Raw genomic sequence first — 22,048 nt, 5'->3', positions numbered from 1 at the left:
AGCACTCGCTGATCTTCTTTTGGAACTGAAGGCAGATCTCAGGTTCGGGATGTCAGCCAGCAACAGAATTTAACTAGGATTTTAAACTCTTCTCTTTCTGTTTTGTTTTCATTGTATTCACTGCTGTGGTTGTCCTCTATTACGGCAAGTAATACTGGTTTTTCATTTGTGAAGAGTGAAATACAAAGTTACCTTTCTTTTTAAAGAAGTGAGATAATTCAAGGAGAACTTTTTTCCCTAAATAACAAATATTTAAAACATATCACCTCCATATCCACTTTTAAATAAGTATAAATATTTCAACATCTGACATTACTGTGACCGAAACTATGAATTTTCAAGATGATTAGAAATATACACAGAAAACAAGATAAAGCCTTCAAAACGTACATGTCAATGCAATGAAAACTTTAAAGTGACTAATAGTAGAAATGATTAAAAAAAAAAAAAACTCGGAAAAAACTGTCAGTGTTCCAAGAAACCATGATACATGGGAGGGGCTAGACTAGAGAATCTCAAAATTTCCAAGAATTCTACTGTGAGCCACCTAACAAAACAGAGACGCATTTATTTGCTAAGTCACACTACTTCTTCCCCAGTTTCAAGGGTGGTAAATTCAGAGTGTGTACGGGGATTGCCAGGGGTCAGACACAGGTTTTGATTTTCTTGGCTGTAACAATACAACAGAGCTTCAAAACAAGTAGTAACACCACCTACTATCATGATTTATATTCTTCGTAGTTTACAAAAATTTTTCCTATACGTCATAGCATTTGGAAGAAGCAGGGCTTGAAAATGTGAGTTCTAATCTTTTCCCTTACTCAAGGGCTGTGTGATGTGAGGCCAGTTAATTTCTCAGAGTCTCAGTTCCCACCAGTTCAGTTCACCATACAAGGACTGTTGGTGAGTCAAAGGCCAGGTGACCAGACTGTAAGTGCCTTGCTGCAGACGTATGAGCTAGGATAATCAGAAGATGCTGCAGCTTGGGGAGGATTCAGATATTAAATGGCATATTTTGCTAACAGCAAATGGTAGGGAATATTTTGGGGCAAATTCATTTTCTCACTGTACTGCCTAATGGGATTCAGGATTATGAAAGAGGCCTGAGGGCAAAAGAAGTCTTATGCTATAGTAACAGCTAGGAGAGAGGACCACGTTCCCAAACCTTATTATCTGAGGGGAGGGGCTGAGAGAGGATAGGAGCTTATGAAAGCTTCATAACTGCCACTCCTGGAGTGGTTCGAGAAGTGAATCATAGCAGCAGTGAAGTCATAAATCACCGGTTATGTGCCCGTGGTTCCCTTTGTCACACCAGAGTCACACAGAAGCCATGGGTCTGGTGCTGAATGGAGAAAAAGCTGGGACTATGGTAAAGTAAGGCCACGGAAGGCGTTTGGCAGGACTTCCAAGTCATGCAGGGGCTACAGTGCAGCTGAAAGCAGCAGTGAGACCAGGAGAAACTCCAGACTGACTCTCAACTGCCACACACACACACACACACACACACACACGGTAATGGAAGAGCAAGACAGTACTGAGTGCTGGCTGTGAACCAAGAACCATCTTTGACATTTTTTATCTGTGCTACCTCAGTGACTCCTTGTGCAGCACTTCTTTTGGTGTATCAGGCAACTGCAGTTTAGAGACGTTAGGTAATGTTCCCATGGTCACACAGCCAGTAAATGACTGAGACAGGATTGATTCCAAATTATCTGTTCTTTTCACTCTTTATGAACCATTCTATATTACATGTGACAGTATAATTCAGTAACACACACATATAATATATATAGCACACACGTACAGCCACAAAGGCATTTGACATTTTCACACCCTGTACCCCATGTCTACATACATGCCATGAAAGTGAAAGTTAAGTCGCTCAGTCGTGTCTAACTCTTTGCAACCCCATGGGCTATAGACCACCAGGCTCCTCCATCCATGGGATTCTCCAGGCAAGAATACTAGAGTGGGTTGCTATATGTACACACAAAAACACCCATACTAAATATCACTCTTAACAACACACTTTGACAGGAACACAGGTCTTCATATTTTTGTATATCCAAATATATGTAACACAGTTCACTTCAGTTCAGTTGCTCAGTCGTGTCCAACTCTTTACGACCCCATAGACTGCAGCATGCCAGGCCTCCCTGTCCATCACCAACTCCCGGAATTTACTCAAACTCATGTCCATTGAGTCAGTGATGCCATCCAACCATCTCATCCTCTGTCATTCCCTTCTCCTCCTTCCTTCAATCATTCCCAGCATCAGGGTCTTTTCCAGTGAGTCAGTTCTTCACACCAGGTGGCCAAAGTATTGGAGTTTCAGCTTCAACATCAGTCCTTCCAATGAATATTCAGGACTGATTTCCTTTAGGGTGGACTGGTTTGATCTCCTTGCAATCCAAGGGATTCTTAAGAGTCTTCTCCAAAACCCAACACCACAATTCAAAATCATCAATTCTTTGGTGCTCAACCTTCTTTATAGTCCAACTCTCACATCTATACATGACTACTGGAAAAACCATAGCCTTGACTAGATGGACCTTTGTAGGCAAAGTAATGTTTCTGCTTTTAAATATGCTGTCAAGGTTGGTCATAACTTTCCTTCCAAGGAGTAAGCATCTTTTAATTTTGTGGCTGCAATCACCATCTGCAGTGATTTTGGAGCCCCCCCCCAATAAAGTCTCTCACTGTTTTCACTTTATCCCAATCTATCTGCCATGAAATGATGGGACTGGATGCCATGATCTTCGTTTTCTGAATGTTGAGCTTTAAGCCAACTTATTCACTCCCCTCTTTCACTTTCATCAAGAGGCTCTTTAGTTCTTCTTCGCTTTCTGCCATAAGGGTGGTGTCATCTGTATATCTGAGGTTATTGATATTTCTCCCAGCAATCTTCATTCCAGCTTGTGTTTCATCCAGCCCAGTGTTTCTCCGTACAGAGTTTCTATGTAACACAACCCCTCATACACACCCAAGTCCCCACACATCCACCCACATCCATCCATTTATAAACAAAACATGCATATTCATCACACCTAGAAACCTGCCCACATCACACAAACTCACAAACATCTATACTCACACTTGTAAAAACAGTATAATGCATTGTCCCTTATTCTTTCCATCAAAACAAGCCCTTTACAGCCTAGATGTACATCAACAGATGAATGGATAAAGAAGCTGTGGTACACATATACAATGGAATACTCAGCTCAGTTCAGTCACTCAGTCATGTCTGACTCTTTGCAACCCCATGACCTGCAGCACTCCAGGCCTCCCTGTCTATCACCAATTCCCGGAGTTCACCCAAACCCATGTCCATTGAGTTGGTAATGCCATTCAACCATCTCATCCTCTATCATCCCCTTCACCTCCTGCCCTCAATCTTTCCCAGCATCAGAGTCTTTTCCAATGAGCCAGCTCTTCGCATCAGGTGGCCAAAGTATTGGAGTTTCAGCTTCAATATCAGTCCTACCAATGAACACTCAGGACTGACCTCCTTTAGGATGGACTGGTTGGATCTTATACTCAGCCATAAAAAGGAAAGCATTTGAATCCATTCTAATGAGGTAGAAGAAGCTAGAGCATATTAAACGGAGAGAAGTAAGTCAGAAATAGAAATGTAAATATCGTATACTGACCCATATATATGGAATCTAAAGAGATGGCACTGATGAATTTATTTTCAGGGCAGCAATGGAGAATCAGACATAGAGAACAGACTTATGTACATGGCGGGAGGAGAGGAGGGAGAAGGGGATATGTACGGAGAGAGTAACATAGAAATTTACAATACCATATATAAAATAGATAGCCAATGAGAATTTGCTGTGTGACTCAGGGAACTCAAACAGGGGCTCTGTGACAGGCTGAATAGTGGGATGGGAAGGGAGATGGGAGGGAGGCCCTGGAGGGAGGGGACATGGGTGTACCTATGGCTGATTCTTGCTGATGTATGACAGAAAACCACAAAATTCTGTAAAGCAATTATTCTTCAATTAAGAAATCTTTTAAAAAGAGCCCTTTAGGATATGAATAAGGAATCTTCAGATTACTAAGCATGAGTGCAACCATCCTAGAAAATTTTCTGAAACTTCAAAGGAATAACTGATTATTTTCACTATTTTTCATTAGTGAGTATAATAGTCTACTTATTCTAAAATTGCTAATCCATACATGAATACTTCTGAATACTTCCTACTAACCAAGATATCTGACTAATTAATTAAAATATTGTTTCATTCATTCAGCCATTATTGAGCACCAAGTAAGTGTGAGACATACCATGGTAGACACAGTAGAAGATTAAATAAACAGACAATGAAGGCACCCCACCACAATTGCTGGTCTCGGAACACAAACACGAGTAACTCCCAAAAAGATAGCACAGTCATGACACCTGCATGGCTGGAAAGGCCCCAGTGAGTGAGGGGACGTGGCAGGGGAAGGGACACAGAGACAAGATGATCCTAAAGCATCTGGTCCTAGAGAACGGGAAGACGTCAGTGCCACCAGGGCAACTTTGGGAAGGAAGCTTGGGAAGGAAGCTGCAGCATCTGGTTTGGAATGCACTTGAGGCATGGCTTGGCAGGACATCCAGATGGACGTGCGCCCCAGGTGTCTGCAAATGAAGAAAGGGGGCCTGTGGGAAAAGACAAGGTGGAGACAGGGCTATGAGGGCCATCCATTAGAGGGGACCACTTAGACAGCGACAACGCTGACACCAGAAAAGGATCCACGGCAAAGAACACAAGAGGCAGCGCAAATCCTTGGGGAACACCACATCCAGCTTGGCCAGGTGACAGAAGCTCTCGTTTTTTGAGACACACACGTGCATCTCTACACATGCACCTCCGCCAGCATACAAGCCCCAGAGCACACACAGTGGGGCTGCACCAGCTTCCAGCTATCTCCTGGATATAATCATTTCAATCAGCTCAGTCACCCAAAGCAACAGAAATAATTGATCGTGAACCCTTCAGCTTCCAATCTTGACTGTTCTAGACATGTGCATGCCTCAGAGAGTATGGCAGGGGAAGGGCCCCTGTTCTTAGACCTCAGTCATTTGTACTACGTACTACAGTACAAAGGAACACCTAAAACTACTTTGCTGTGGGGGCAGAGTGACAGAAACAATGTGAAGCATCCCCAGTTTGATTTCAAATCCCCCAATTCTGGCTACATCCAGGCAAGTGACCCCTGATTTACCTGGAACCTACATCTCCTTCACTAGCTGTGTCTCAGTTTTTTGAAAGTGTTTTGAAACTTTTTTGAGAGTGTTTTTGAGAAAGCATTTTTGAAAGTGTTTTGAGAGAGTCCCATAAGTATAAGCATCTAAGTTTGTCAAAGGTTCTGAGAAGACCCAAGGTAAAGATGCCTGGTTCTATTTGTGTTCCCAAATGCATTTGACTTGGGCATCTTCTTTAAAAAAAAAAAAAAATTAGCAGCTCATTCTGAAGAGAAACTTTGGGGAAAGACTGGACTGTTGTTGTTTAGTCACTCAGTCGTGCCTGACTCTTACAGCCCCATGGACTGTAACCTGCCAGGCTCCTCCGTCCATGGGATTTCCCAGGCAAGAATACTGGAGTGGGTAGCCATTTCCTCTTCCAGGGGATATTCCTGATCCAGGGATCGAACCCACATCTCCTGCATTGGCAGGAGGATCCTTTACCACCGAGCAGCTAGGGAAGCCCAAAAAGGCTGGACTACTTGATCTCTAAGATTTTTTCTGGCTGCACTGTTCCATGGACCTCTGAAAGTACAGGCTCCCAAAACACAGGGCTGGGCCTCGTGGGAAGTTATCCCTTCAGTCTCCTCTCCCAGGGAAACCAGCAGTCAAGGGTGATTGCCCAAAACCTTAGAGATGCAGCCTTAAAAGAATCAGCAGTTACTTAGCATCAATCAGACACTCTCAGCCACCTGCCAGGATCCCATGCAGGCTGATACCTGGGCTGGATAAACAAGGTAGCCTGGGCCTTACCTCATTAAGGACCCATATTACCTACTTCTCCAGTGGTTCCTAGAACTGGGCTGAGCAAGGCTGGGATCTGATCTCAGTGTGAGAAAAGCCCTCATTAACCATCTGCCTCCTCTTTCCTTTCTTAGTCTTGCTGCTTCCAAGGAGGCTGAAGCTGCTCGGTCTGCTTCCAAGCCCATGTCACCGTCCGATTTCCTGGATAAACTCATGGGGAGGACTTCTGGATACGACGCCAGGATCAGGCCCAATTTCAAAGGTAGATAATCTTGCCTTTCAGAGCCCCAGGGATCTGCTTTCCCAGATTGTGGCAGCAAGCCCACTGAATTGTATGCAGATGGTATGAATTCCATGACTCTTTTCTCTACCCCTAAGGCAGATACTATTAGTCAATTCACCAAGGCCAAACAAAGCCTCGGAGAGTACAACTCAACAGGATCTCTGGATGCCTGTGTCAGTATGGGAACTAAACCCACTTGCTAGCTTTACTAATGGACAAGCAATGAACGCAGAATGTAGAGAAATGAGTTCAGGTTTCGCTTCGGGTACAAACTTATTCTCTGAGCTTAGATAAGCCCCTTCCTTTTTCCCGGTTTCAGTCTCCTGGCCTGGGCAGGGATGAAGCAGGCTATCTCTGTGGTTTTTACACTGTGCCTCATGGAGTCCTGGCGCTTCTTCCCTGTGTCCCAAAAGAGAGAAACAGAAGACACGAGCAAGTCCCCCACCTTGCTTCTCCCCCAAGCAGCTGTACTTTTATTTGTCTTAGATGAGAAGCTTCTAACTACAGTTAATCCACTGAAAGCTTCCCCTGGAATAACAAATAATTTTGGAACTCTCTCACTTAATAAGAGCCACAATTTCAAGTGCCTAGTAAGACAATATGGGGTGGTAGAAATATGCAAAAAAATAGTGCTGCAGGTCCCTGGAAAGTAGGCAGCCCTTCCGTCCCCCCAGTCCCTCGTTACCCTACAGGACTGCGGGTCTTGTGCTGCCTGACCATCCAAAAGTCCAAGAAAAGCCACAAATCAAGATTTAGGAGAAACTTCCTGAAACCTAACACATGTAAATACAAGCAAAACATGTTTGGGAGCCAGATATGCCCTTATGGGTAGCCCATTTATTAACCACAAATGAAGTGATCTGAGAAGCTTCTTCTGGCTCACAGTCCTCTGAGCTCTTATGTCTTACAACAAGAGGGGCCAGTTCCTGTCATCCACTGATGCCTCAGGAAACTGTAACCATCCACCTCTAACTGCTGGGCAGGTTTCTGCATGCGCAGACTTGAGGACCTCCTTGGGAGCCTGTGCACCCTGACCTTCCTCCCAGCACCCCTGCAAAAATCTTATTTCAAAGACCCACAGCCAACCCTCTGATCAATCCTTGATTCCAGATGCCCTTCCTTGCTGTTCCTTTTGGCTCAAATCCAAGACCGAACAAGAGATGTGACAGCTGTTAACAGCTTCCTAGTATCGGCTCCCTCAACCCCCCACCCTCCAAGTCCCCTTCTCAGAGCGCTCTGCAAATGGAAAACAGGCTGGGAAGTGCACTGAGGCTTGTGTGGGGGCCCAGTTCCCACACCTGTTGATGTCGAGGTGCTCTTGCTCCCCAGCACCTCACTCCTGAGGCCATTCTCTTCCAGGATTGAACATCACCTTTCTTCCCTCAAAGACAGTGAGTCGGCATAGAAGCCCTTCACCAGAGTCACAGTCTCAAACACCCAGAGGGGCCCAGCGGGTATGGCGCACAACTGAAATAGGATGGGGGTAAGCAGAGAGAACCAGAAAGTACACGCTCTGCTAAGGGCAGCCAGGTTCCCGCCAGGTAGGAAGCAGGCCCTGGGTGGCGTGCCTTCCCAGATGAGACTTAAGTCAGGGGGTTATGTGAAATCTTCCAAGTTGGCAGCTAAACCATATCGTTGGGAAACACCATTGGCCAAATCAAACACATCAGAGAAAACTGACCACCAGTTTGCATCTGCAGCTTCGCAGTTTTCAGCAATTCCGTCCCCCAGCGCCCCCTCGTGGGCTCCTTCAGAACTCCAGGCTGAGTAGAAGTGCCTTGGTCTTGTCCACCTGCTGAACATAGGGGCCTCCGAGTTTCATGTGCTAGTTATCCTTTGTGCGTATCGCTGTACTTGGCACATAGAAGGCCCACAGTAAACCCATCATAAATGAACGCATGAGCAAATGACCCTAAAAATATGCTGCTGCTGCTGCTAAGTCGCTTTAGTCATGTTCGACTCTCTGCAACCCCATAGACGGCAGCCCACTAGGCAAGAACACTGCAGTGGGTTGCCATTTCCTTCTCCAATGCATGAAAGTGAAAAGTGAAAGTGAAGTCGCTCAGTCGTGTCTGACGACTCTAGCAACCCCATGGACTGCAGCCTACCAGGCTCCTCCATCCATGGGATTTTCCAAGCAAAAGTACTGGAGTGGGGTGCTATTGCCTTCTCCGAAAAATAGGCTATGTAGAATAATTAAGTGACTTACCCAAGTCATGCTGCCAAGACTGGGGACTTTAACCCAGCTAGCTGCTCTGACTCAATTCTGTCTAATGCTAGTGATTTATTTAGTTGCTTACTGCCTGATTCATTTATTTATTTACTTACTTACATAGCGGTGGACATAACCATTGAATCAGGGCCCTTTCCCTCCCCACCCTGAAAACATTATTCCAAACACTCGGACCCAAAACGTACCGGACAAGACAATCCCTTGGGCCTTTCCCAACCCTACACTATCTCAACCCCCTATAATCTCCTCTGACTTGGGCTCTGCGCAAAGCACATCTTCTTGGAACCCCACCCCAGGTGAAGAGGAGTAAGATCTCTACTTTCCCTTGTGGTGAGGGCTGAAACATTGATTGCAGGGTACCTCCTGCTTCTGAGCCCCACGGCCCCTTTCACATGTCCCAAAAGCCCCCCACAGACCACAGAGCTCCTGTAAAGGCCAGGCAGAGTAGGCCCCTATGACCCCAAGACAACAGGAAGGGGCCTGCCTTGTTTGAGGACCCCACAGAGTGATGAATCACTCAACAGTTTCGTCTGAAGATATGCGTGCTGGGGAGAGTGGGCTCTGCAGAACACAGTGGCAGTGAAAATCCTAACACTGAAGTAGAGCGCTCAAAAACTGGATTCTAACCCTCTTACTAGTTACCTGATGTCTGTGACCCCCAGTAAATCACTTGACGCTTCTGGGCCTCTGTTTCTGCATCTGTGAAATGATCCAGGAGAACCAGGCCCTGCCAGCTTTGATATGCTGTATCTTCGCTAAGACTCTGTGTATCACAATGGCTCCCGGGATCGAGGGCACGGCCCAATGCAAACATACTCACAAGACCAAAATTAAACTTTAATATTTAATGAAATATATACATTACACTGCTGCCAAAGGCAGCCAGATTGTAATTTTCTTGAGGATAATTTAATTTAAGATTTATTTCAATGAACCACACCTCCCCATGAGGTCCTTTTGGCTGGCGCCCTCTCGCACACATAAATCAGGATCTAATTTATATGGGAGTCATAGCACCAGATACTGGCAGGGCCTGGGTGGGAACTCTGTGCACGTCATTTCAAGGCACAGGCAGTAACTCTTTGGGGCATCTTAATGGTATGAGGCTAAATGAAAAGAGAAACCTGTATCTGAGTCTAAATGAGGAGCTGGGGGGGAACCCTAATGAGCCTTTGTTCTGGTGAAAGTGACCAAGAAGGCAGATTTCTGCTCAGCATAAGGAAAAAATTTTTAGCAGGCAGAGCTATCCAACTATGGAAAGTGCTGCTTGAGATGAAATGAGTTCCCCACTGCTAGAGGTGATCAAGCGCTCAGCCCTGAATGAGTACCAGTGGTTCCTAAACCCAGCTCTGCATGAGGATCACTCAGGCCACTCATTAAACAATAAACTCTGGGCTAAATCCCTACAGATTTGGGTTCACTGGGTCTGGGGTTGGGCTGAGGAGTCTCTAGTTTAACAAGTTCCCCAGGTGATTCTACGTCTGCATCTCAGTTTGAGAAACGGTTGGTTAAGTGATCCTTCAGAAACACTCCAGCCCTGCAATCCTATACAGTAACCTTGTAATTCAACTGAGAGCTTCCATAAGGGAATTCCAAACCCATGGAGCTGAGAATGACTGCCCAGATCAAGATCTACTCTCCCAAGTCGATGGGGAAATTGCATTCCAGAAAAGGGAAGGGGCATGCCTCAGAGAAAAGAGCCAGTGAGAGTCTGGGGCTGTGTCTCAAACACAGGGATCCTGGCAAGCCCTTGGAAGGAAAGCCTGGATCCTCACAGCAGGATTGAGTCCCTTTCTATACCCTAGGATTTCTGAAAATAAAAGAATCTTGGCTGAGTTTGGGTGAAATGCTTGGGCTAATTTTTCAAGATGAACAGAGTGGAGTGGGTATAAGAAAACTTGGATTCAAGTCCTGGCTCCACCACTTGCTGGGTACAGAAGCCCAGGTGAGCTACTAAAGTTCTCTGCTGTATTATGAAGCTGGGAATCTCATTGCTAGAGGGACCTAGTAACAATAATTTTGCCCTGCCTACCTCAGGACCTCATGGGGATCAACCAGAAAGTGGACCTGGAAAAAATTCACAAATGGCATGTTGCCATTTTCAAGTGAAGGATCATAACCTATTATCCAAGTCTGAACCCCCTTCAAAATCAGCTCAAGGTCATCATCACCTTCACAAGGGCTTCCCTAATGCCTCGCTCTTCAGAACCTCTCTCACACCTGGACTCTTAGTGTTTATATAACTTTTACCCACGGCCTCACATTCTTTCCTGGTTATTTTATACTGGCCCTCTTGCCAGCATGAGTGGAAACACAGTGCTTAAAATCCTGGATTTTGCCACATTATGATCTTGAGCATGCCCCTTCCTTTCTCTGAACCTCTCTCCAAAAGTATAGTCATTAAAACCACTAGCTTCAGAATTAGACCAATCTGAACTCAGGCTTGACCATTTACTAGCTGTGTGGCTGTGGACAAACAGCCTCTCTGAGCCCGCTTCCACGTCTGTAAAATAATGGGAATAACCGTGTCTTCTCATGGAGCTACTGAGAGGATACAATGAGATAACATTAGTAACACTCTCAGTGCAACAGAAAACCCTGCTCAGTTAATGGTAACTAATTGTACAAAATGAAGAGACTGGGCTTCAATTGGACAGAGGTCCTGCTAGCAATGAGATTCCAAAGGGCAAATAATCCTCCTCTTCTTTCCTACCCTTGCAGTAGGATTCAAAAAGCTTGCTTGGAAAGTATTTACCAAAGACTTATGGACTTCCCTTGAGGTTCCCTCTGGATTCCTCAGCTGGTAATTCCCATCAACGCCCTTTCAGACAATCATCCTTGGTTCAGAAGTTCAAGGCAAGGAACTTGCTGTTTCTTGCAATTCCCAAGATGGCCTCCAAATGTTGTAGCTGTAAATACATTTCGGCCACAAATTAGAAGGCAGCCAGTGGGGTTTGGGGAAGGCATTTCAACCATATGGCAGGATGATGAATCATCTCGTGTTAATGAAAGTACATCTCAGCCTCTGGTGTTCTGTACCTGGTGCTCACTTGGGGACCTGGGAATCTGGCATAATGATGTGGCTACGAGTCCCTGCTGCCTAAGAGTGGGGTGGAGGACAAGTCAGGGTCTCCTCCGCCAAAGGGGATCTATCCCTAAATTCAGCATTTCATGAATGGGTCTCGTCTGGGGGATTTTTTTCATGGCCATGGAGCTAAGCAAGAATCTCTTTTAATTGGCAGGTCCCCCAGTGAATGTCAGCTGCAACATTTTCATCAACAGCTTCGGTTCCATTGCTGAGACAACTATGGTGAGTGAGTCAGAACACAGGCTGCTACTTACTGCCCGGGAGATCTCTCCCCCTGAAATATTTACCCTCTGTACTGGTCTTGCTCAAAGAAGTGGGAAATCTGGTGTTTTTCAGGGCTTCATGGGATTTGGACATTTTTACTGTCCTGTTCAATGTTTTGAGTGAAGACATATATCTGAAAATGACCAAGGAGCTAGGGGGCTAGCACATGCTAAACACTCAGGATTACAAAAGCAAAATTCTATCAAGAGGTGAAAGTTTTAGATTAAAAGAAAATATAAAGACCTGCTTGTAAGTGTAAAATTCAGCTGTAGAATAGCAAAAGACGGGTTATACAAGCTGAGATGCGTATACTTGGTTGATTCTTCTATGTTTGTATATATTTAAAAATTCCCACAGTTAAAATTTTAAAATATATCTGTTAGAGTAGAAAAAATTCTAGAAGGAAAAACAACCAAAATGTTAATAGCAGTTATCCCTGAATCATCGTCTTATGGAGGATTTCATATCCTTCAGTACTTTTATATTTTTTCTAATTTCTGCAAGGAGTAAATCTTATGTTAATAATTATAAATAAATGTAATCTACTTTAAAATATTTTTCTCAATGCTTGAAAACAAAAATTCAATTGTACTTGTTTTGAAGGGTGCAATAAAGCTTGTGAGAAAACAATTAAAGCGGCCTCAAATCAACTCTTTATGAGCAGAGTGAGAAGCAGTCAGTCAATCACCAAGTCCTATAGATGTTACTGCCTTCAAATCCTCTAAACCATCCATCCCTGGATGCCCACCTGCCTCTAGTCTAGCTCAGGGTGCCATGGTGCCTTGCTCACATTACTGCAAAGTGTCCCCAACTTGCCTCCTGCCCCCTCCAGTCTATTCTTCCTCACACTGTGGTCTTTCTAAGATACATACCTAACCACACTGGTCCCCTGCTTTAACACCTCCCCCAGAGCCCCCTCACCTTCAGCATCAAGCTTGCAAGGCCCCTCTGATTCTGGTTGGCTGCATCTCTTCCCTCTCACTTCCCATTCTGGATGAATGGAATTGCTCAGCCTTCTCCACCCGGGAGGTGCTTGCTCTCTGGTTTCCAGCCTTCTCTTGATGCTGCGGAGGCCTCCGCCCAGGGCCCCCACTCCAGCTTCCTTTCCATTGCCAACCCTCAGATTCTCTTAACTCCCTGCTTAGGATGACCGCCACAGGAAGCCTTCACACTCTTAACACGCATGTACATGTGTGTAAGTTCATATGTGCGCTGACCTAATGCTAGGATGGGTTCCTTCTACCCGTTCTCATGACTTGTGCTGCAATCCCCATTGAATGCGCTGGCCGTGCATTCTCACACTCTCACCATCTACCCGTGTGTGCCTCCTCTCACTGGAATGTAGTTCAGTTCTTTGGGGGCCAGAATCTTGTCTCATTTCCTGTGGTAACCTCAGCACCTGGCACAGTGATTTAATAACAGGTATTCAGTAATTTTTTTTAAATAAGTAAGCCAAATCTGATATATTGTCTGTTGATTCAAACCATTATTTGGTCTGAAATATTTATACCAATTAGATCTAACTTTTTAGTCCCAGATTGGCAAAAATTGCTGAGTTCTATATGTCATGGGGCAAATGATCCAAAATCTATCCTTTTGCAGAGAGGTCTGTTTTAATATGGTCAAATCAAGCAATCGAAGTCCCTAAAACTAACAGGCCTTTAATCTCCATGTGGAGATTGTCCCGCCTATCGACTAGAACAAGCATGGCTGCTTTTCACTGGACCTCCAGGTCCAAAAGCCAAGTCGTTCCACCCTGTGAATGGATGCCTTCTCAGAGCTCCTAGTGAAGCCCTCTGCTGTTCTTCTCCCTCCAGACCAGACATGCACGGACATCTGCATCATTCATAGTGCGTGTGGCAAATGTTGAAACTTCCACTCTTCTTCCAAAATGGTAAAGAGTTATCAAACCAAGTAACGGTTTACATATGACCCCGTTACGTAAGGAACTTGGTTATTTGAGACAGGTGTACGCATCTGCACTCCAAGCCCACCCCTGCTTTCCTATAACAGTCGCATGGAAATCTATTTCCTTATTACAGATTACTAATGGAGTGGTGGTTTGCTCTTGTTTTGCATGGTGGTTAAAAGCTGAGGCTCTGAAGGAAACCTGGATGCACTCACTTTATGTAAGAGGCTGAGTTGCTTTGTTATCTTTAAGCCTCAACTTCGTTGTCTGTAAAATCCCAGGGGTGATTAATGTCATACTACTTCACCCAGTTAATTTCTTTTGCCTCCTGAAGTTATTATGGATGGAAATTATAAACAGGAAAGCATTTCTCAGAGTAGATGCTTTGTAAGTGCTAAAACTGTTTCCAATGACGATGATGAGAATGATGGGGGCAATGATGGGGGCTCTGGGCACTGAAGCCCCAAAGTCACCCCAGATTAGTTGTGTGATCCTGAGCAATTCCTTGAGTTCTCTGAGCCTTAGTTTTCCCTTCTCCAGTATATCCTGTCTACCTCTTCAGACTTTATTCCTGCTACATATGCTTTCTACAGAGACAGTATAGCAATCAGGACATAGTCTTTCGTGCCCGGACGAAATCTGAGACTCAGCTCTGTGGACACGCACAAGGTAGCCTACGTCAGCCTCCTCCTTCGTAGAGCAGGGGACCAAGAGCATCCACCTGGGACTGTGTGAGGACTGGCAGATGAGGCATGGAAGCGCTGAGCACAGGGTCAGACACAAAGGACACACACAACGGATGGTAGTTCTTATTTCAGATGCCACTTGTCATTTTCAACAGCTTTCACATTCGTTCTCTCACTTCATTCCTTCACCAAACACTTGCTCTGAAAACCACTCTATAAAGCAGACTTGGCAGACACAATGCTCCCCAGTGTACAGCTGAGGAAATGGAGATTTGGAGACACCCCCATCCCAGAACTAGTTAGTGACCAAGCAGGAAATAGGGTCCAATTCTCACAACTGCAAGGAAACCATCCCCAAGAAAAAGACATGTAAAAAGACAGAATGGTTGAAGAGCACAGACATGGGAAACTGAGGGACCCCAGGCCCACAAACACACTTAAGCAGCAACCTAAGTGTTATTCAAAGTGGAAGCCCAACCTCAAATCATGCCAGGCTCAGCATGGCTCAGGAGAAAATAGTACTGAAAATGGAGGTAACCAACGAGGGGAGGAGCCCAGAGAGATGGCTGCCTGGGGCAGAGATAAATAATGTTTAGACAGAACATGAAGGACTGGCAGTGAGGTACTTCTTTGGGAATGGGCCACAGCTGACACAGTTTTGTCTTTATTAACTAAAGTTAATCCAAAGTAGAGTTGTCATTTTCTGGCTTCCACATTCAGTAATACAGTGATTTTTTTTTTCCTATGGGGTTCTTAATTATCAATATGTGTTTAACACACATTGCAGATAATTCAGGAGAAAACCTAAAATCTCAAAGGTAGAAAAACTGCTAAGAAACTAAGTCAGTCTTTATTTTACTGAAAGGGAGTCCAATGTCTAGAGTGGTGACACTGACTGAGCAAGGTCACACAGCACGCACTGGGTGCCACAGAAGCCCAGGTCCAGGCCGCCTTGCAATGGCCAAGAGCTCCACTCCCCTGCAGCTTCTTTCTCCCCTAGATCTCACCAACCAAACCCTCTGGATCACTTTCCCATTCAAGCCTATTTCCTTGTCACTCAGAATATGCTTAGAAAACAAGATTGCATTCAAAAGCAAGACTACAGACTTGTATTAATATGGAACACAAAAAAGGGCAACAACCACACGTTAAATGCTACTGTGTGTCAGGCATTATGCAGAGCACTCCATGTGTATCATCTTATTTACACCTCACAACAACCCCCATGAGGCAGGACATGTTATCTCCATTTGTGTTGTTTAGTCACTAAGTCATGTCCAGCTCTGTGATCTCATAGTCTGTAGCACACCAGGCTACTCTGTCCTCCACTATCTCCTGGAGTTTGTGCAAATTCATGTCCATTGAGTTGGCCATGCTATCTAACCATCTGATATTCTGCTGCCCCCTTTTCCTCCTGCCCTCAATCTTTCCCAGCATTAGGGTCTTTTCCAATGGGTCAGCTCTTCACATCAGGTGGCCAAATTATTGGCGCTTCAGCATCAATCCTTTCAATAAATATTCAGGGTTGATTTCCTTAGGATTGACTGGTTTGATCTTCTTGCAGTCCAAGGGACTCTCCAGAGTCTTCTCCAGCACCACAACTCAAAAGCATCAATTCTTTGGCACTCAGCCTTCTTTATGGTTCGACTGTCACATCCATATATGAGTACTGGAAAAATTATAGCTTTGACTCTATGGACCTTTGTTGACAAAGTGATGTCTCTGCTTTGCAACATGCTGTCTAGGTTTGCCAGTTTTCTTTCCAGAGCAAGTATTTTTTAATTTAATGACTGCAGTCAACCATCTGCAGTGATTCTGGAGCCCAACAAAATAAAATCTGTCACTGCTTCTACTTTTTCCCCTTCTATTTGCCATAAAGTGATGGCACCAGATGCTATGATCCTAGTTTTTTGAATTTTGAGTTTTGAGCCAGCTTTTTAACTCTCATCTTTCACCTTCATCAAGATGCTCTTTAGTTCCTCTTCACTTTATGCCATTAGAGTGGTATCATCTGCGTATCTGAAAATGTTCATCGCTCAGTTGTGCCTGACTCTTTGCAACCCAGTGGACTGTAGCCTGCCAGGGAAGAATACTGGAGTGGGTAGCCATTTCTTTCTCTAGGGGATCTTCCCAACCCAGGGATCAAACCCAGGTCTCCTGCATTGCAGGTAGATTCTTTACCACTTGAGCCACTGGGGAAGCCCATATCTACATAGCTGAGGTTGTTGATATTTCTCCCACCAATCTTGATTCCAGCTTGGGATTCATCCAGCCTGGCATTTCACATGATGTACTTGGCACAGAAGTCAAATAAGTAGGGTGACAATATATAGCCGTGACATACCCCTTTCCCAATTTTGAACCAGTCTGTTGTTCCATGTCTGGTTCTACAGATTTCTCAGGAGGCAGATAAGGTTGTCTGGTATTCCCATCTCTTTAAGAATTTTTCACAGTTTGTTGTGATCCACACAATCAAAGGCTTTAGTGTAATCAATAAAGCAGATGTTTTTCTGGAATTCCCTTATTTTCTCTACGAGCCAACAAATGTTGGAAATTTGATCTCTGGTTCCTCTGCCTTTTCTAAATCCACTTGTATATCTGGAATTTCTCAGTTCATGTATTGCTGAAGACTAGCTGGAAGGATTTTGAGCATAACCTTGCTAGCATGTGAAATGAGTGCAATTGTGCGGTAGTTTGAACATTCTTTGACATTGCCCTTCTTTGGGATTAGAGTGAAAATTGACCTTTTCCAGTCCTGTAGCCACTGCTGAGTTTTACAGATAAGAAAACTTAGGCTCACAAAGGTTAGGTCCCTTGCGTAAGGACACACAGCTAATCGGTGGCAGAAGTAGGAATTGAAGTCAGATATCACCCCAAACCCCATGTTCTCCTGAGCCAAATGTAAACACTTAATGTCCAGATATTTGGGATTATCCAGCCCTTGCTTTTTTTTTTTTTTTTTTTTTTTTCATCATAAGGAAGTCAGAGTTGAAAGGGAACTTCACTGAACAGACATACCCAGGCCCCCATACTTCCAGCCCAGGGCTCGGTCTCACCACCCATACAATGAGCTGGTCGTGTACCCTGGGTCTGTGGTAATATGGTCACAGTCCAATGTCAGAAACTTTCCAGGCTGTGTCTGTTCTCTAAGAGCAGCAGGAGTGCAGAGCAGCTCTATAACCAGCTGGAGTCCCTAGGCCTGACTGTCTGCCTCCCAGGGCTCAGCTTTATTCACCAGAGCTGAGAGTAGGCAGGCAGCCAGCAAAGCAACAGGGGTCTCCATCCATTCCTGATGGGGCTAGCGCTGAGGCTAGCTGACCTTCATTCAACCTTTGGAGTGATTCTGAATCTGTGCAAAAAGACGAAAGTAGAAGTTGGGACAGGAAAGTAGGAAGGAGAAAGGGAAGGAGGACTGCTGGTCTACAGCAGCACCTCCAGCACTCCATAAGACAAAAATGTGGACCTAGGACCTCAACGGGACTACACATGCTTACGTGGGCGCATCAGTGTGTGCTCTGCAGCATCTATATGTCATTGGAGGATGTGCACGCATGTGTATATTGTGGGGCCATATGTTTGTGCAAATGCACACATAGGCCTGTGTACCTGTGCACACTAGTTTGAATATATTTAGACAGGTAGTGTTAGTCCCTCAGTCGTGTCTCTTTTCGACACCATGGACTGTAGCCTGCCAGGCTCCTCTGTTGATAGAATTCTCCAGGTAAGAATACTGGAGTGGGTTGCCATTTCTTTCTCCAGGGGATCTTCCTGACCCAGGGATCGAACCCACGTCTCCTGCATTACAGGTAGATTCTTTACTGTCTGAGCCACCAAGAAAGCCCATATAGACAGGTAACCTCAGAGAGAAAAGTGTCTGATCACGTATGGATATGAACATAAGTAGGTATACTTCTATGGTTATAATCACACATGTGAACATGTGTAATGGGGATGTGCATGTATCTGCATGTACATTTAAGAATATGTGAACATGGTTAAGAGTTAAAACACATGAAGGGTATTATTTTCAGTTATGTAACTGTGTGTGGATATTTGTGAATATTGATGCATGCATTTAAGTATGTATCAGCATTTGAGCCATCCCTCAAATATGAATTCTGTGTGCATGCATGTGAGAATGTATGTCCATACAAAAAGATATGAATACATGAAAGAATATTTAAATGTGTATCAGCATGTGGGTATGCCTATACAGTGTGCAGGTGTACATGTGAGTGTGCACACATGGGGACACACAGACAGCTGGAATTTATGTGGAACTCAATGTCAACAGATGTGAGAGAGAGACAGAATGTGCGAGTGTGGCTAATGACATCCTTTGGGCACGAATCCCGGCATTTCCACGATAAGCACGTGTGCTCCAGCCTCTCTTGCCAAGGGTTGGGCTAGCCTGGCATAGAGACAGGCACACTGTGGCCAGGACCCCTGGTGATGGGTGACAACCGAGCCAACTAGAGCCCACGTCCCTGGCCTTATTTGTAGATATTAGGGGAGAATTGGACAGAGCCCTGAACCAGGAAACAAGAGACGAGTGTTTGAGCTCTAGCTCTGCCACTGTCTAATACCACTGAGACTCACTTCTCCCTTGGCACCTGGCTCTAGGAATGGAGTGTAGGAATACACAAGAAATGGGTATGAGAGTCCTTTATGAATGCTACAGAAATGTAACAGGTTATTAACTACTAAAATAATCAGCCACAGTCACCAATACATAAGCCTAAGTGGTTTTTTCCCCCTTCTGTTCCCTATTTATTCATTGTTTCCACCCCCATTTTTAAGGTCCTATACTGAATGTCAGAGAAGGCAATGGCACCCCACTCCAGTACTCTTGCCTGGAAAATCCCATGGACGGAGGGGCCTAGTGGGCTGCAGTCCATGGGGTCGCTAGGAGTCGGACACGACTGAGTGACTTCACTTTATTTTTTCACTTTCATGCATTGGAGAAGGAAATGGCAACACACTCCAGTGTTCTTGCCTGGAGAATCCCAGGGACGGGGGAGCCTGGTGGACTGCCATCTATGGGGTCGGACACGACTGAAGCGACTTAGCAGCAGCAGCAGCATACTGAATGTACTGAAGGCAGCATTACATAGGCTCAAGGGATATAGATCAGCTTTACTCACATTACGCTAGGCTTTCCTGTACCAACAACCACCACCCAAACCCTAGAGTCTTAAAATCACAAAGACTGATATATCCCTCTTCTAAAGTCTGCCACAGATCTGGGGGACCCTCCAGGACTACTGTCCTCCACATCATGGCTGAGCCTTGCATTTCCACATTGACACATGGTTGCACACTTGCTGTGCAAAGAAGGCATTAAACAGTAGCACACTGGCAAGTTAATGCTTTCCACCCAGCAGTGACATCTACCACCTCTGCTTACGTTTCATTAACTGAGGAAAGCCTCGTGGCCCTATCTGAAAACGACTGTAATCCTCCCGTAAGGAAAGAGACACCAGACATTTGTGACTAGTAGGGCCTTTCTTTTAAGGAGTCTCCTAGAGAAAGGAAACCAGAGACAAGACCACAGTGTGATGGGTGAGATTACAGAGGTGTGCACAGGACACCGCCAGAACACAGAGAATGGCCGCACCAGCAGCAAAGTTAGGGCATGCTCACTGAACAGGCACGACGTGCCAGATGCTGTGAAATGCTGTGTTGTGGTTTTGAGTAGCTTTTTTTTTTGGAGTAAAAGTCTGATCATGGTTCTCTCCATGTTAAAACCTTCCAGGAGAGAATGGCTTAGTGGAATAACCCAAACAGAAGGGGTTTAAAAACCGGTGTGTGTGTTCCACGGTGTTAAAAGAGGAGCCATGTCAACTAAGAAAAGAGAACTGTATTCAGTGGATTTGGCAATGGGATGTGAGAGGAGGGAAGCATGTATGAAGGTGGGGAATGTAATTCAGGGACATGAAGAAAGCAAAAGACAAAAATATGAGAAGACATTGGGAAGATAATTCTTTCACAAAGCTTGCTGTGGAAAAAGATGAGGTGGTGGTGGTGGTCATTTATTGAGCATTTTTCTAAAAATCAGGCATTGGTAGTTAGCAAATTATGGAGATTATTTCATATAACCTAATAATTCCATTTTATAGATGAGGAAACTAAAGCTCAGAGAGGCTTAATTCACCCAAGCTTTTCCAGCCAAGAAACATCCTCACTAGTTATCGGATAAGAGGAGAGGCTACTGTGCCAAAGGGAGGCAGGGTCATGGAAATACAACCTTGTCCTGGTCTTCTGCACTCAGATTTGGATAACAAGTAGGATTTGTGCAATTCTACAGAACGGGTATCTCAAAAGGCCTTGGCCACCCATCCTTGTGGATATTTGGAAATGAGAGTTCAAGATGTATGAAAACAGCTTCCATGTAAGGAGATTAAATGTCCTTATGTCTAACCATAAAAGTTAACACATTGTTTAGGAAGCAGTCACTTCTCAATGCCAACCTACTTCTGGGATCGATTGACTAAATTGAATCAACTGATTGAATTGAACTGGGATCAGTTGACTGAATGAATTGATTTTGAATCATACAAGATAAAACTTAGGTCCATCCACTTCTTTCCAACTCTGCTGCTGTCAGGTCTAGCTCAGCCTGGCACCATCTCTCTCCTGCTTGACTAAAACGGCCTCTTAACTGGCCTCCCTGCCTCCTTTCCTCCCATCCTCACCACTTCCCATAGCGCCAAGAGGAAGCCTTTTAAACCCTAAATCAGATCACAGCACTCTGCTTCAAATTCTATGACAGTTTCTTAATCCTTTTACTACGTTCTGCTCCTTCTGTCCAGAAAAATATTTGCATGAATGACTCTCATTCTTTCAGGTCTCAGCTATCTTTTCAGAGGTCCTTCCCAACTCCCTATCTAAAAATGTCCCCCATTCCAGTCACTGTCGCTTCATGTTCTATTATCTTCAGTTATATCTAAAAAGTAATGGTTTGCTTGTTAGTTTGTGATTTTGTTTGCTTTCTTATTGAGAGTGGGGACCCTGTCTCTCTCAATCATCCCTCTATTTCCAGTACCGAACACGTTGCCTGAACCAGAGGAGCTCAGTCAATATTTGGGGAGAGAATTAACCTTGAAGGTTCTCCAGTTGAACCCCCACCTGTTCTCAGAATCTCTGCCACAAACATTGTGGTTTTGGCTTGCACACGCCCAGTGATGGGAACCCCTGCACCTCCCAAGGCAGCCCGTTTCATCTTGGGACACCTCTTACATCTCCGTTTGCCCAGGGCTTTCATTCTGATGCTGGGGCCACAGAGAACCAACCTATGCACCTGACAGCCCTTCCAAAAACTGTGGTCAGTCCCCTCACTCCCTCCCCACACCTGGCTCCCTTGGTCATTCTCCCTGGTTCTGTCTCTTTGCCTCCGGGGTGCTCTCCCAGTACAGCCAGCATGTCAATGTCCATCTTGAGCCAAAAGGCCAAGAAGTGAATCCAGGCCCCGAGGAGTGCTCAGAGTGGAGTGCACTGGGACCAAGCCCTCCACACTCTGGGTTAGTGGGCCTCAAAGCATTGTTTTTAACAGCAGCTACATACCACAGTTCATCTTTAAGCTGAATCTTTTTTCCCCACGTC

General features: G+C 44.9%; 1 protein-coding gene across 2 annotated transcripts in view; it reads left to right on the top strand.

Moving 5' to 3' along the window:
* The window catches only part of GLRA1 (glycine receptor alpha 1), an 87,259-nt gene that overhangs the window by 32,595 nt on the left and 32,616 nt on the right, over window positions 1-22,048 (top strand). For both annotated transcript variants that reach the window (XM_019963672.2, XM_019963671.2), the window contains exons 2-3: window positions 6,118-6,245; window positions 11,742-11,809. In XM_019963672.2, coding sequence (XP_019819231.1) covers window positions 6,118-6,245; window positions 11,742-11,809 — 196 coding nt within the window. The remainder of the gene's footprint in view (window positions 1-6,117; window positions 6,246-11,741; window positions 11,810-22,048) is intronic.

Source organism: Bos indicus, chromosome 7 (genome assembly GCF_029378745.1).
Source record: "Bos indicus isolate NIAB-ARS_2022 breed Sahiwal x Tharparkar chromosome 7, NIAB-ARS_B.indTharparkar_mat_pri_1.0, whole genome shotgun sequence".
In the NCBI taxonomy this organism is placed as follows: domain Eukaryota; kingdom Metazoa; phylum Chordata; class Mammalia; order Artiodactyla; family Bovidae; genus Bos; species Bos indicus.
Note: the sequence above shows the minus strand (reverse complement) of the source record. Positions and strands in the feature narration are given on the sequence as shown.